This window comes from Engraulis encrasicolus, chromosome 18, assembly GCF_034702125.1.
Source record: "Engraulis encrasicolus isolate BLACKSEA-1 chromosome 18, IST_EnEncr_1.0, whole genome shotgun sequence".
Lineage (NCBI taxonomy): Eukaryota > Metazoa > Chordata > Actinopteri > Clupeiformes > Engraulidae > Engraulis > Engraulis encrasicolus.
This window is the reverse complement of record NC_085874.1, coordinates 5,311,228-5,326,114: the sequence shown is the minus strand read 5'-3', so window position 1 is coordinate 5,326,114 and position 14,887 is coordinate 5,311,228. Positions and strand designations below refer to the sequence as shown.

Sequence of the window (14,887 nt, the reverse complement as noted above, 5' to 3'; positions counted from 1 at the left end):
GAGGCTGCTGTTCACCGCATAATGTCACCAATCCAGTGCTAATGTCTGCAATGCTCCTGCGACTGCCTACCTACACGCCCACAGACCCATCTCCATGAATAGAAAATGCAAGTTTAATTAAATGCAATGTAAAATGTAAATGACGGTCAAAGCTACGTAAGCATTAAGGTCACAAAGGCGGCACAATGTTTTTCGGCGAGTCTCTCTTAACTTTCATTCTCCAGGTGTAGTGTGTGTGTGTGTGTGTGTGTGTGTGTGTGTGTGTGTGTGTGTGTGTGTGTGTGTGTGTGTGTGTGTGTGTGTGTGTGTGTGTGTGTGTGTGTGTGTGTGTGTGTGTGTGTGTGTTCAATGTACATACACTACCAAAAGTTTGGGGTCATTTTCCATTTATTTTTGCAATTCACGATCCATTGTCTCGAGCATGTTTTAGTTTTCTAACAAGTGCCATACATCGAACATTGATGGAAATCTTTGATTGTCCTCTTCCAAAGGATAGAGAGAGAAAAGGGGTGGGCGTCAAAAAGCAATACAATACAGATCAAGAGACAGACAGAAAAAGTCTGCACGTGAGAATGACAAACAGACAAAAGTGAAATAGAGAAAATAGTCAAACTGAAAAATCAAATCCATGCGAGTTAACTGTGAAATATTTCAGCTCTCGGTTGTTATTTCTTTGTTAACTGTCCATATGTGGCACACTAAATCGTCACACAATCACACACTTCCTTGAATGTGTGTTAAAATATGCAAAACCAGCAGTCGCAAACCAACAAGAAAACCGCATGCGGGTCACACCAATGTCTGAGTCAGTTTTTTAGTAGTGTCAGAAAAAAGTGTGTGTGTGTATGTTTGGCTGTCACTTACATTACTGATCGATTTATACAAGGATTCACCAAGTAAGTGGCGCTATGTTGAAATAAAAACACCAGAGTGCAGGAAATAACATTACAACATGACAAAGACAGACAAAAAAACAATGGAAACACAACCAAATGAATAAAACATAATAATGTACATAATTAAATTAACAAAATAATGATGATTTGATTAATCCGAATAACTTCCATTGAGGGAAATGGTTGCCTGGACATGAGTCCTTTGGGAAGAATGTTTGACTTTGTAATTAGTTTTACACAAAAAATGACACAGAAAACAACTGAGAAACATAGTATACTACGGATGAAATATTGAAAAAGATACTGAAGCACTCATGAAGCAATTTCTTTTGAAAAAAAAAAAAAAAACCCAAATATGATCATATTGAGTGGATTTCATTCAATTTTGGTCTGCAATGCCTAAAATGCCTCTTCACTTGACCCTGGTTGGCCGCTGTGGTTGTTCACCATTTCTCATATTATTCAGCTGTCTACAGCTGTCTACAGTAGGCCTGACTTCAAAGGCAAACAGGCAATCAGACAAGAGCCAGATTCAATCTACGTCCAGCATCAAAACATCCTTTTGAATTATTATTATTAAATGTCAAATGTCTAACGGCTCACTTCACTGAAAAAGATGCTTATGGCATAGCATTGGCCAGCCAAATTAATTAGCCCAGTTCTAACTGGTATTGGTTAAGAAAGTGAAATTTGCTGATGACCAGGGTCTAGCATGCCTAGTGCCCAGACCAGATACGTATATTCCCTGGCGAATCAGATGCTAATTACCTAATCACCTTCATGGCAAAGGTCTGCCTGTTACCCACAAAAAGGTCAAATGATAAGCAGTTAGTCATTTCACTGTTTTCACTGACATCTTGGGGTGCTTGTAAGAAATTATAATGTTGGCCATAAAAAAAGCACCTTAGCAGTCAAGGTAGGCAGACCAGAAATGTGAATTTCACAGCTTGCCGCACATCTTCAGAGGTGTCAAATGTAAAAGAAGGCTCTGGCCATGGCTCAAAGGGCTAGGGCATTGACTGGTACATTGGGGACCGGGGTTGGATTCTGGCCTGAGATCACTTCCTGATCCTCCCCCCTCCCCTATGTCTCTCTCCTACTCGCTTCATATCACCATCTCACGGCCCTATCAAATATAGACATAAAAACCGCTGAAAATATTTTTTAGAAGTAAAAGTAGAGGGAAATGCATGGTGTAAGTACAACACTAGCACATTCTATTACAAAGTTGTTATTCTACTGTACCTAAAGAGCTACAGCAGATAGAGTATGTTATAGACACTAAATATTTTTCACACAATATTGAGTAGAATTGACTCTGAAAAGGTTACACTGATTAAAGAGTAAAATGAACACTATTTTTGAGTGGGATAAAATGTTGTCTGAAATGGAGTTAAGCTCAATAGCCCCATAATGCATGCCGTTCCACCAGTGAAACACTGTAATAGTCACTGAAAAGTTAACTACCACAATACTACACTACTATGATACAGGGCCTTTAGTAACGTACTACGAAATAAATAGGCTCTACTGAAGACCCTCTGCAATAATGGCATGTTGAATAATAATAATGCAATTAACTGCCACAAAAGGCTTTTAAATCATGGTCTTCTATTTGACTGGTCAGTCTTTTATTAAACATCCAATCGCCCCATAACTGCTGAGATTGTACAGTGAGGGATTTAAAAGTCTGAACTGAAAATTGTATTTCATGTCTGTGTATCTTCTTGTTCAATGATTTAAGCTCATGCTTCCTATGATACTGATTGATCAAGAAAATAAGCTCCACAGAGCTACATTCCAAGTAAACACAAAAATGAAACCGGTGTCTGAATGTCAGACCAACCTGAGGGGGGCATAGCCCGGGGCTCAATTCAATACTTTAGGATCACCTGCTATGAAAACAATGACAAACTACACATGGTTAAGGGGATATATTGTACATTTGTTAAGGTCTGGGACTCATTAGAGTTTTTGGGGGGAGGGGGTTTGTCAATGGTATTGTAACTTTCTGTCTTTTTTATTATTCTTTTCATTTTTCCTCATTAATGTTAATTTCCAGATTATTTATTTGTTTTGTATGTGCTTGTTTTGTAAATTAAGGGGGAAAAAACAACAAAGATATTGGTAAAAAAGGAGCCAATATTTATTAATGTTTTGTCAATAGAACACTCCTGCGGCTCAATTAAAAGTGGGATCGCTGTAGAGTGTTATGGACTGCACATTTGCCTGAGGCTTACTCTGGTACAATGCATGAAATAGCAACTTTTATGTCTTAATAGTACACAATGCCCAATAACTTGAAATTGAATAGAAAAGCCGTCTCCTCACCTGTTCCAGGAGGTCCTCCACCTTCCTCTGCCAGCTCTCGCGGGCGCTGCCCAGCTCCTGCTCTTTGCTCTGGGCCAGCTGGTTGAGGGCCAGCCGCTTCTGCTCCTCGTGCTCCTCGCGCAGCTCCTCACGCAGCTTCTTACACTCCTGCCTGTAAAACACACAGACGCATGCAGGCAGGCAGGCACACACACACATACACACACACACACACACACACACACACACACACACACACACACACACACACACACACACACACACACACACACACACACACACACACACACACACACACACACACACACACACACACACACACAAACACACAAGCAAGCACACACAGGCCAGTGTTAACACATGAACTGCCATGCTGTTTGCAATTTGATGAACGTAGAAATGTCCACCTTTACAATTTTGATGAGCGGACAAATGTCAGGACTGAGAAATGTCTGGATACCACAACTGAAACTGCACACACCATCTCTTAAATATATATATTTTTTGCACTTCATCAAAATCCAATACTCAATGTACCTCTATTGGCAACTATTGGTTTCACAACTTGAACAACTCGATTGGTGTCTTTCATTCTACTAAACAACTTAGATGATTTCCAATGAGATTATTGAGAATTTGTAGGCTACTCTCTTATATTCTTCTTCTTTTTTACTGTAGCTCCCTCATCCTCGCCCTGCCTGATGTTTAATTGATAATACTGGGGCCCTACTCGAGCCGTACAGTGTTAACAGCTGCGCTACGGTCGCACTGCAATGCTCAAATGTTCAAATGCCCAAAATGTTCATCAGCACTGTGAAAGCAAAGGGAAAAGAAGCTTCCAATGTGGGCATTTCCAAGACCGCCTTCAAAAAATTTTTTTTTTAAAAATGAAATGTTCCATGAGCCGAATAGGGCTCCACTGCTCCAGCTGGACTTCTTTTTTTTCATGCTAAGTCATCAAAACTGTGAGTGAAAACAGGAAAAAAAGACAGTGCACATATTTAATGAGATGAAGTCCATTTGCAGTCATTAAAGTAGAGCAAGGAACATAGGCAGATGGCTGAAGAAGCGATAGAGCAGAGACAGAGACAGAGAGAGAGAGAGAGAGAGAGAGAGAGAGAGAGAGAGAGAGAGAGAGAGAGAGAGAAGAAGAAGAAGAAGAAGAAGAAGAAGAAGAAGAAGAAGAAGAAGAAGAAGAAGAAGAAGAAGAAGAAGAAGAAGAAGAAGAAGAAGAAGAAGAAAAAGAAGAAAAAGAAGAAGAAAATGTGGAATGAGGGCTGCCCTGTGGTTTCTGACCGCTTGAGTAATTGAACAATGTCCTTATTCAATTTCATTCCTTATATCAAGGGGAAACGACAGAGAGACCGCAATAGAGGAGGAAGTGATGCAGACAGAGGGAGAGAGGGAACAATGCAGGATTATGATGTCGGGCATCGGAGTCATAAGCTTGACCTCCACTTCACTTTGCAATTACCCATCAAGACATGCTGCAGATGAGGCATGCCACCAGAGAACACAAAGTGACGGATACAGACATCAAGCTCAAGAGAGACGGCCGATACATTTCACAACGCACTAAGAATGACAATGACCAGGGCTTTTTGGTAATAGAGCTCGAAAGTCCCGCCCCTTAGTTCCGCGTTTCACGGGACCTAAGCTGACCATCTAACAACGTGGTAGCGAGTAAATATCTTCTGATCTCAGTCATGATATGCGCTGGGCTACAAATATGCTGTTTAAGATGATAGATAAAGATTATTCATGCAGAAGTATCAATGTTTTGTTCCGAGGCCGTCGGCATGGAAAATGTGAAGAAACACAGCTTTCTAAAAAATGTGGGGGTTCGTACGAAAAATTAAGCAAAAATATCAGAAACAACATATATGGAGCTCATGGCACAACTCGAAGGGGATCGAAATGCCATTTTAATACCGCCATTGGATTACATGCTACGATTTTCGGCTAAAAACGCCGTTGAGGTCCCATGAAATTGGGGGAAGTGACGTCACTTTCGAGCTCTATGGAAGCATAACTGGTGGATCTGGGCACCCGAGAGGGGGCGGCACCATCTGGAAACCCCAACCCTGATGACCTGGTGACATTGCAAATATCAAGAATTAGCGCTATTGACGTGTTATTTATATGCTATTACTGTACCACATTTGCATGTTTATCAGCTGTTATAAGCGTTTTTTTTCCCTCTGATTTATTTTTATTTTTTGTCGGAGCAGGGTCATGGTGGACAAGGGGTGTCGAAGGGGGCGTCATCCAGAAAGCCAATCATTGTAAGATTGCCACTGGCCTTTGGGGAGTAACGGGGTTGAAACTTCAGTTGATTGTCTCAACGCAGTCTCACCCCAAGTAGTCAATTTCTGACTACCTTGGACCAGACGGCAATTTTTGACGCCTTGGGTATTCCTTCCACGTCACATTTTGACTATGTGGCCTAACCCTAAAACTATTCCTAAACCTAACCTCAATGACGTTATGCTGCCACAAGGGGGCGCCTTTGAGGACATAGTCAAAATGTGACGTGGAAGGAATACCCAAGACGTCAAAAATTGCAGTCTTGGGGTGTCAAAAATTGAGTAGTCAAAAATTGACTACTTGGGGTGAGACTGTGTAGATTGTCTCTGTCCCTCCTCTCATGGTATTCCTGATTTTCCAATCACAAGACTGACTCTCCAAATTTAGCTGTGGAACAAAAATGTAATCAGCAGTGCCAAGAAGCTACTGCAGGGCACTAACAGTGAAGAAAGATCAGTCTGTTAATGCATTATATGTACACTTGTACATATGTGTATAATTGTACCAAGTAAGTGTGGGGATACTTCTCACTAATTTACAGACCACAATATCTTCAAATGACCTGGACCATGTCATTGGACTCAGCGTCAAAGTGTTGATTCTGAAGACTCCATTTTGAAAAGTCTTGGCAGGCTCTAAAGCCTTAACAGTTCACAAACCGTTTATAGAGTTATTGCACAAACTAAGAAAGACAACCACAGAATAGTATGCCCTCGGCACCTAATGTAAGTTGAAGTAGTACATCATTAACCCTATACTGCACGGTGTTGCCATATGGCAACATACCATTCTTTTGGCATTTCCTGGTATTTAAATATAAATAATAGACACTGATTGGTTTTCATATTGAAATCTGCTCGCCTTGTTCTTATCCAATTTTTAAGTGGTTTGTGTTGACCATCAAGGAATGGACACACCATACACTGCCCCAGGCTCGCTCTTTCCCTTACTGTACATGAGTGTGTCTCCTTGACAGATTGCTCTGCCATTGGCCAAGATTTTTTCACACTTTTTGCAATATTTACAAAAAATTTTAAAATATTGGGATGATCTATAGTTAGTCATGATATGTTTTCACCATTTGTTTTGTTTTCAACTAAAAATATTTCCTTTTTATGTTGAAAAATAGGTATGTTGCCATACGGCAACATTGTGCGGTAATGAAACAAGACGGTCAATAGGGAAAGTGTATTGATACAAATACCTAATTCTAATTGATTGATTAATTGATTTATTTATTGATTGAATGATTGATAACTGATAATATTTATAATTAGTGCAAATGGCAGTCTGTAATGAACATTAAACATTTTATAATGGGTGTACAGAACTGTTTTATGAGCTTTCACTCTGAGTACATGCAGAAAAGCGAACAAGGCCTATGCAGCCTCCCCAGACTGCCAGAAGTATACCACAAAAATCCTCAAACCCCAGATTAGAGCATAAAGCTACGGTCATCTTGACCATTTTAAGCCTCCAAAATGTTTTGACTTCATTTGTCTGTTATAAATAGGCTAATTAGAATTATTAAAGATAGATTATTAAAAAACGTTTGTGCAAATCTGTCAAACCGATCAAAAATTATTGTACAAATTCAACCATTTTGAAAGTCAGCCATTTTAAAAGCATAATTTCCAAATTTCAAACAGCTCATAAACCAATTGTATTAACACACAAGATTTACTGCAAATCCAAGCACCCATTGAAAAGTTGCGGCGTAAACAAAAGGTAGGCCGTCTCGAAAGATTGCCAACTTCAAAGTCAGCCATCTTGAAAGTCAGCTATCTTGAAAGCACTGGCCTCACAATTGTACATGGCTTATTTACTCATTATAGAGTGTTATCACACAAGGTTTAGTGTAAATCCAAGCACCCATTCAAACGTTATGACAAATAAACTGTCGGTTATGTTGAAAGATGTCTGGCCCGCACATCGGCCATCTTGAATGTCGGCCATCTTGAAAGTGTTGGCTTCCGAAATTAAATCAGTTCATGTACATATTGTAGACAGTTACCATACACATTTTTGTGCAAATCTATGCACAGATATTGTGTTAATACCTAATATATTCATTGGTGGTTGGTTAACATAATACCACTGAAATACTGTTTTTCGGGGATATAATAAACAGTATCCACTTGTTTTCTCAATGGCAAAAATGTGTTAAATAACTCCCTTGAACTTGTGGGTAAACTTTCAATGTTTTTCTGAGATAAAAACAATTACATTTCTATAAAATAATCCATAATGCTGTATGACCCTTGTTTGGTCTTGGAGTAAAAATGTGTACTAGATCCTTTCTCTAACTGCACAATGTTGCCATATGGCAACAAACCTAAAAGTACCCCCCCCAAAAAACTTTTTTTTGAAAAAAATTGCAAATATGTCTTAAGAAGTTCATTTTATGTGACAAAAACCACAGCAAGATTTTTTTCCATGATGGGATAATAATGCGTGCAGTATAGGGTTAAAATGACAGACAACAAGTGTTTTCTCCAAACAGGTGCAAGGGTTCGTGACATAGCCACGCCTTTGGACAGTGAATCTGCTCGCCGTTAAACCAAATTTTAAGTGTGTGTAGCAAGGAAGAACCACTTTCATCTGCGAAAGAGCCAGGTTGTATCCCTATACTGTACAAAGTACTGTAGTACTTCAAGTCCAGTTTAAGCCCATCACCCTGCACCTTTTCATCTCCCCATCTCTGAGTCTCTGCTGCTTCTCCTGTCCTCTCTCTCTCTGTCTGTCTCTCTCACCCTCTCTCTCTCTCCCTCCTGCTGTGTGGGTGTCTCTCTCACACAAGCTGACTACAGAACAGAGTGATTGCCGTCATAACTGTTAGTGTACTTTGCAATGTGACGGAAGACACTGATGAGATTTCAACTGGGCTATTTCACCTGGCCTCCACCTGCCCTTAAAGAATATTTTTCCATCAGTGTCTTTTAATACTGGCCATCGCATCTCCCGTTGCCCTACCACACTGTCTGCAACCAATGACATTTCACAGCTGTGGCCTAATGATTAGAGAGATGGTCTTCGGGTCTGAGGGTTGCAGGTTCGAATCCCACCCTTACCAGCAAGAAGAGTGTGTCCCTACAGGTTCCTACATACAGTAGCTGAAGGGCCTGTAAGCAAGGCACCTCACCTCAGATTTCTCCAAGGACTATAACCAACACCCTGTAATAAATGGATAAAAGTGCCAGCTAAGTGTGATGAAATGCAATGCAATGTAATACTTCTCAGTATGCTTTTCTTATTATATTGTTGCTGTGAGGCAGAAACCTTGTATCTTTACTTTTCATTGTTTTTCCACTTAATATTTAAATCACTCTTTTCTAAATGAATAATAATTATTAAAGTTGGTTATTAAAAATTTATCATTCACATATACTCATGGAGATTGACCAGTAGCACTTATTAGTATTTTATAATGAGTAAAGAATTAATATAATATATATATATATTTTTTTTAAACGATAGAGGTAAAAGTTTTCTGCTGGAGAGTGAATATATATTACCACTATTACCACTATCCGAATACTAACGATGGGCTTAAACACACAGTAGGATGTATTTCATTGCAAAAGGCTGCATTTTCTACCACTGCCATCATTTTGAGCTCATTTTTGAGATAAACATTTTTTTTTAAAAGGAAACAGTAGGATACACATCCATCTATGGCACCTACATCAATGACAAACAGCATAGAACCCGATCCCGCCTCCTTTCTCATTAGAAGGGGAATAACCAAGCAGCGGTCTCTGCCACAGACACACACAATATCACACAGAGATAAGTAAACAAACAGACAAGGGTCTGTAGCTGGCAGCTTTTCCTCTGCTATCCCAAACACCCAGGGCAAGGCTTTTTTCAATCTTGCTTTACTCCTGGGCTCTTTCGTTTGTACCCAGTATGCATCAGCGACATATCTCTTAACCACCTCCCCCCTCCCTCCACTCCCCTCCCCATCATCCAGCCCCTACCAGGCACCATTACACATAATGATTAAGCTCGTTTGTGTGTGAGTGTGAGTGTGAGTGTGCGTGTGCGTGTGCGTGTGTGTGTGTGTGTGTGTGTGTGTGTGTGTGTGTGTGTGTGTGTGTGTGTGTGTGTGTGTGTGTGTGTGTGTGTGTGTGTGTGTGTGTGTGTGTGTGTGTGTGTGTGTGTGTGTGTGTGTGTGTGCGTGTGTGTTTTACACTGGTGTTTGCTTGCTTGTTAGTCTAATGAGGGGGTGGACTACTGTGGTCCAAAGTGTTGTTTCATGTTAAAATGCACACAGCATAAAAAGAGGGTTACAAAATCACACACGCCCACACAGGCTCTGGCAGCTTAGCGAGTTGAAGCCTTGTTTGATGATGGGAATGTCATCTTTTTTATGGATGTGCAGTCTTGTTGAAAAAACAACAACATGTACATAATTGCACACATGGACAAAGACAGACACATAAGCACAGACACAGACACATGCATACACACACACACACTCATATACACACAACACTACTTTTGTTTGGATCCAAGAGACAAGCGAGGAGTACAAGATCCAAACATTTTGGGAAAGGTATGTCTTTGATAAGCTGACAGACCTGGAAGGCTACACCCATGCCCGTTTTTCCTTTTGTAAAGCGACCTTGGGTTACTTGAAAGGCACTATATGAAACCAAGTTATTATTATTATTATTATTATTATTATTATGATTATTATTATTAAACAGTACCAGTCCTCTTATTGGTGTTACACTCAAGGATTCAAGGACAAGCAAAACATCTCTGTCTCCATACTGTATGTGCATACTACCAATAACCACTGAGAGCACACACTGAGAGCACATGCATGCATGCACACACGCACGAACACACGCACAAGGACTGGTTGAATTTGACATGAAGTTGCAACTAGGCATGAAGAAAAATGGGAATTCCATGAAATCCATAATAGTAAAGGTGCATTAAACACTTATTGACATTTCAATGGAAGAACTTTAGAGCACTAGGTATATAAGTGGGTAATCCCACCTGAAGAAGGTCTGAACGACCGAAATGTTGTGCAAATTGCAAGTGCAATGTACAAAGTAAGGCGCGCATGATGTTTACTTATTATTTTGAACCACGGGTTACATCCAACCACTTGCTCAAACTGAGGTGTGCAAAAGCGTCGAAACGTGAATAGTAGGTCATCACAAAGACACAACAAACTCAATTTCACTTCCTGTCACTCCAGTTCGTGCCACCAGCATGTCTGTTTGAACTGAGAACACTTCATCACAATAGCAATTGACCTAGCAACTGGAAGAGACACGATTAACTGATGTGTCTCCAACGGGACAAGGAAGCCTCACTTTGTCTGCCACCTCAACACCGTGCACAGGTGTTTGTTGTCATTCTGAGTCCAAATGAGTAATTTCAAATTCTTTGTATGACCAGTGCATGTAAAGAAATTGACAATAAAACCTACCTACTTGACTTGACTTGACAATGGCACGTGCAACCCAGGTTTCTATTCTCTTGCATCTGCAGCACGGTAAGTTTTGCCGTTTTGTGACACTTATAGAGTGTTCGGGCAGGCAGAGAACAGTGCCGTCGATGTCCATTCTCACACCTGATCTTGAACAGACTGACGTGTTCACGCTGGAAAATCTGAGTGTTTAGGAACCGGAAGGTTGGTTCCTGAAGTGAACCGAATAGTACTTGTTTTTTTCTCTGCAAACTCTGACGAAAACATAGACATCAACAGGTTCATCTGAATATCACATTTACATACTGTAAGGTGCCCCACCCCGTATGAACATGGATGGTCCACAGGTAAGCAACTTTGGGTCTGAATGTAGCTAGTGCAGTGGATGGGCAGGTACAGTAGGAGGTGGAATTTAACAACAGGTGTAAAATATGACTGTTAATGTTGAATCAACACCGATAAAAGCACTGTGTACAGTACTCCCTACCCAGTACCACCGAAACACACCCATGTTTGATATTCACTGCTGATGTTCTTGACAGTCGCTCTACTCAGCTTTGCTCTGTTTTTAGGCCTCTGTTTAGCTTGTTAACATCAGCACACACACAGCCAGTGTTCATAAGGCGCGGAGCAGTGGGGATGGTTGTGGGTTGCGGGGTGTGCATTGGTGCAGCAGGAGTGGTGGTGGGATGGGGGCGACAATAAAAGAGCAAATGTTCTGGGAAATGAGAGCATCAGCCAAGATAAGATTACACGAGTTGAGATGGGACAAAAAACACATTAGATCTCATCTTGTCATCTCTCTTCCACTTGCCGTCCTCATCTCGTTTAGGTGGCGCTGCAAGCCAACACACAGAGTCCTCTGTTGAGGTCCCACAGAATGTGGAGCGCAATCGACTTTCTCACACCATTGAGTGCGGCACAATATCACTCTCTAGAGAAGATATCTACAGATGCCAAAGCTATCAAAATGCAGATGTTGGGCCAATGACATTGCTAATTTACAGTTTTTCTCGATTGCCTACACACAATTTTCGTAATTGGTCCTCGAATTCTCAAAACTCTACACACAAATCTCCAAACCTCACACACAACGGGCCAAACTCTTCACTACCTCTGAAAAATGCACGTCTTGTCTCAAAACAATGTACTCTCTTCTAAAAACCTAATTTTGTCGTCAAATGACACACACAGACAGTCACTACAATACACATTTGCAGACCCATTAAAACACTGTTGGGCACAGGGTAAAACTAATTTCTCCCACTAACTTGGGCTTTTTTTGTTCTGGATTGCATGGATACTGTGACATAAGTTGGAAAAACTTCATTCCCACAACACACAAACAGAAACAGAAAGATGTGTATTTCTTTTTCACAAAAAGTACAAAAAAACCTATTACTGTATAGCCTATTGCTATGAAAAAAACAAAAAAAACACACACACTCACATCTACTCTGCTTCATCCTGCCTTCTTTTGTGGTCTGGCCACAGGACCTCATCCACATCACATGCAATCGTTTCCCTGGCCAGGCAGCGAGGGAAATACCGTCTTGCATGGCGCATCCACCCAGAGAAGGCATCAACAGCAATTTTTTTCTGACATTTAAAAAATTGCACTAATTTATTGTAAAATATTGGGTAACCACATGGAAGTGATGTCTTGTATAACATATTTTTGAGTTCAAAAACTAAACAAATGTGTTTTCTCCTTGCATCCACTCATTTTTCATCAATATGACATGCAATGTGTGTCCTTATGGGGTGATGATTTCAGATTGTAAACCGGTACGAAGAGAGTTTGCCCATGTGATGAGGAAGTGAACATAGTATGGCAGTTGATTGTAGTGTTGTGAATGACAGTGTGTTCCATGAGAAACCCAGTGTTTTTCTTTATGAAAATTGAGTGTAATCCAGAGAATTGTGTGTAACGGTGTGAAAAGAGTGTGTTTTAAATCTGGAATTTGAGTGTTAAGTAGGAATTGTGTTTAGTGTTCAGTGACATTGGTTAGGGGAGTTGGGAAATGGGTGAGATGTTCCGAGCAGGGACGTGCACAGGAATCTCAAAGGGCAGTTGCTCTAACCTGAAGAAAGGGCAACACCCCCCCCAAAAAAACAAAAAAAACAAAAACAAAAACAAACAAAAAACCCATCAACAATGAGCGGCCTTCAGAATTTTTAGGAAACTGCACTATGGGTATTATTATTTTTAGTAGTAGTAGTAGAAGTAGTATATTATTGTCATAATTATTAATATTATTTTTTTGTATAGTATCTTGAATGCGTACCATATGATATAACATGCTAGTTTTTAAACATGTAGGCCTACCTATTAATCATATCAGAGATGATCAGCCTTATGCCCACCTGCCCTAAATGTCTCCTGATCCACATTTCCTCATGTGTGGTATGTGGCTGCCCCTAAATTAAATGAAATTATGAGAAAAAGCCTTGATAGTTTTTAAACCTGTATCAGTCACAGAGATGATCAGTCTTATGCCTACCTGCCCTATGTGCAGAGGTCTGTGGCTCTGAGTAATCCTCATCTTAAATGAAATGAAATGATGAGTAAATTAATAGGCTAAATATGAGGATGCTTAATCAATTAACCCACTGTCATCTTTATAATCCTTGTAGCAGCCAAAGTAGACTTTAAGTTATAATAAATAGAAATAGTTTAAAAATGGTTAAAAAGATAATTTAATTTAAATTTGAAATTTCATTAATAGGCATATTCCATGATTAAAATGATGAATGTTATATAGGAAAGCTAAAACAATAAGAATTCACAGGTTTAGGTCATTTGTTGGGTCTTTTGTAGCCTATATTAAAAATGTGTACTGTCGCTTTAAGAATTGACGAGCCGGCTTTCATTTCAGATCGCAAAGAACCGTGGCGTGGGAGCGACCAGTTCCTATCTGTTGCTCTGAAGCTCCGAGCTTCTCGCAGACTTTATAACCTTTTATTTTCATTACAGATATTTTAGTTAGTTCATGCACATTTTGTAGGCCTATGTCTTGAGAAGAACAGTAAACGTCAGTTATCATGTGGAGTGGATTTATTTCAATTACATGGACATTGACAGTGGAAACAGTATCTTTGGGTCGGAGAATATATCAGCGTAAGAAAAAGCACTTTCCTAGCGGTCTCACCAAGATCAAACCTCTACAATCCTGAAAAAGATTCTCTGCCTCACCTGCACCTCTGCAGAGATGTGCTTCCTTTATACTAGCCCACCCCCTTAAGTTCTCTCTTGCTTGATAAAACGACATGTCATCTGCATGTTTCTTAGTTGGGTTAGCCTTCCACAAAACAACCTGAGCCATGTAAAACGTTGACTGCAAGCTAGCTGGCTGTCGTTTTTCCCCAATATCTGAACGTGGCACACCGGCTGTCAGATTATTTAGGATCACTAAACGTCCTAAAATCGAGATGGGCTTTAAGAGGCATTAATTGTGATCATGTAGTGTAATACTGTGTAGTCTGCTATGTTTCCAGCTCACCTCAGGCCGCCAGGGCAGTCGCTCTACTCCCACGACATCTTCGACATATTTTGCGTCTCTGCCCTGGTCGCATGCATGCTTGCTCCCCCCTCCCTCCCATGTAGAGCTGCGCGTGCCCCCCCGCAACGCGCATGCTGCCCCTCCCTTTGCCTATCTCTCGAGGTGCAGGTGAATCTGAATTTGAAAACTTAATTTAGGAAGCTTCAATCAGAAATACGAATTGCAAAGCAAATCAGTTGAAACATGAAATCTTAGCCTATTTTTCCGAGGCATATCTACAGCTGGCTGTCGGGTTTTTTTTGCTACCTAAACGTGGCGCTGGCTGGCTGTCAGATGTATGATAACTAAAAGTTCTAAACTCAACATTGTAATAGAGAGGTTGATTGTGAGCATATTTT

At 40.4% G+C, this 14,887-nt stretch overlaps 1 protein-coding gene across 3 annotated transcripts in view; it reads right to left on the bottom strand.

Annotated features, from left to right (window-relative positions):
• fam184ab (family with sequence similarity 184 member Ab) overlaps positions 1-14,887 on the bottom strand; it is a 219,695-nt gene that overhangs the window by 79,715 nt on the left and 125,093 nt on the right. For all 3 annotated transcript variants that reach the window (XR_010038917.1, XM_063222858.1, XM_063222859.1), the window contains exon 12: positions 3,228-3,378. Coding sequence is in view for 2 of the 3 variants with exons in the window: in XM_063222858.1 (XP_063078928.1) it covers positions 3,228-3,378 (151 nt within the window). In the remaining variant the exon portion in view is untranslated. The remainder of the gene's footprint in view (positions 1-3,227; positions 3,379-14,887) is intronic.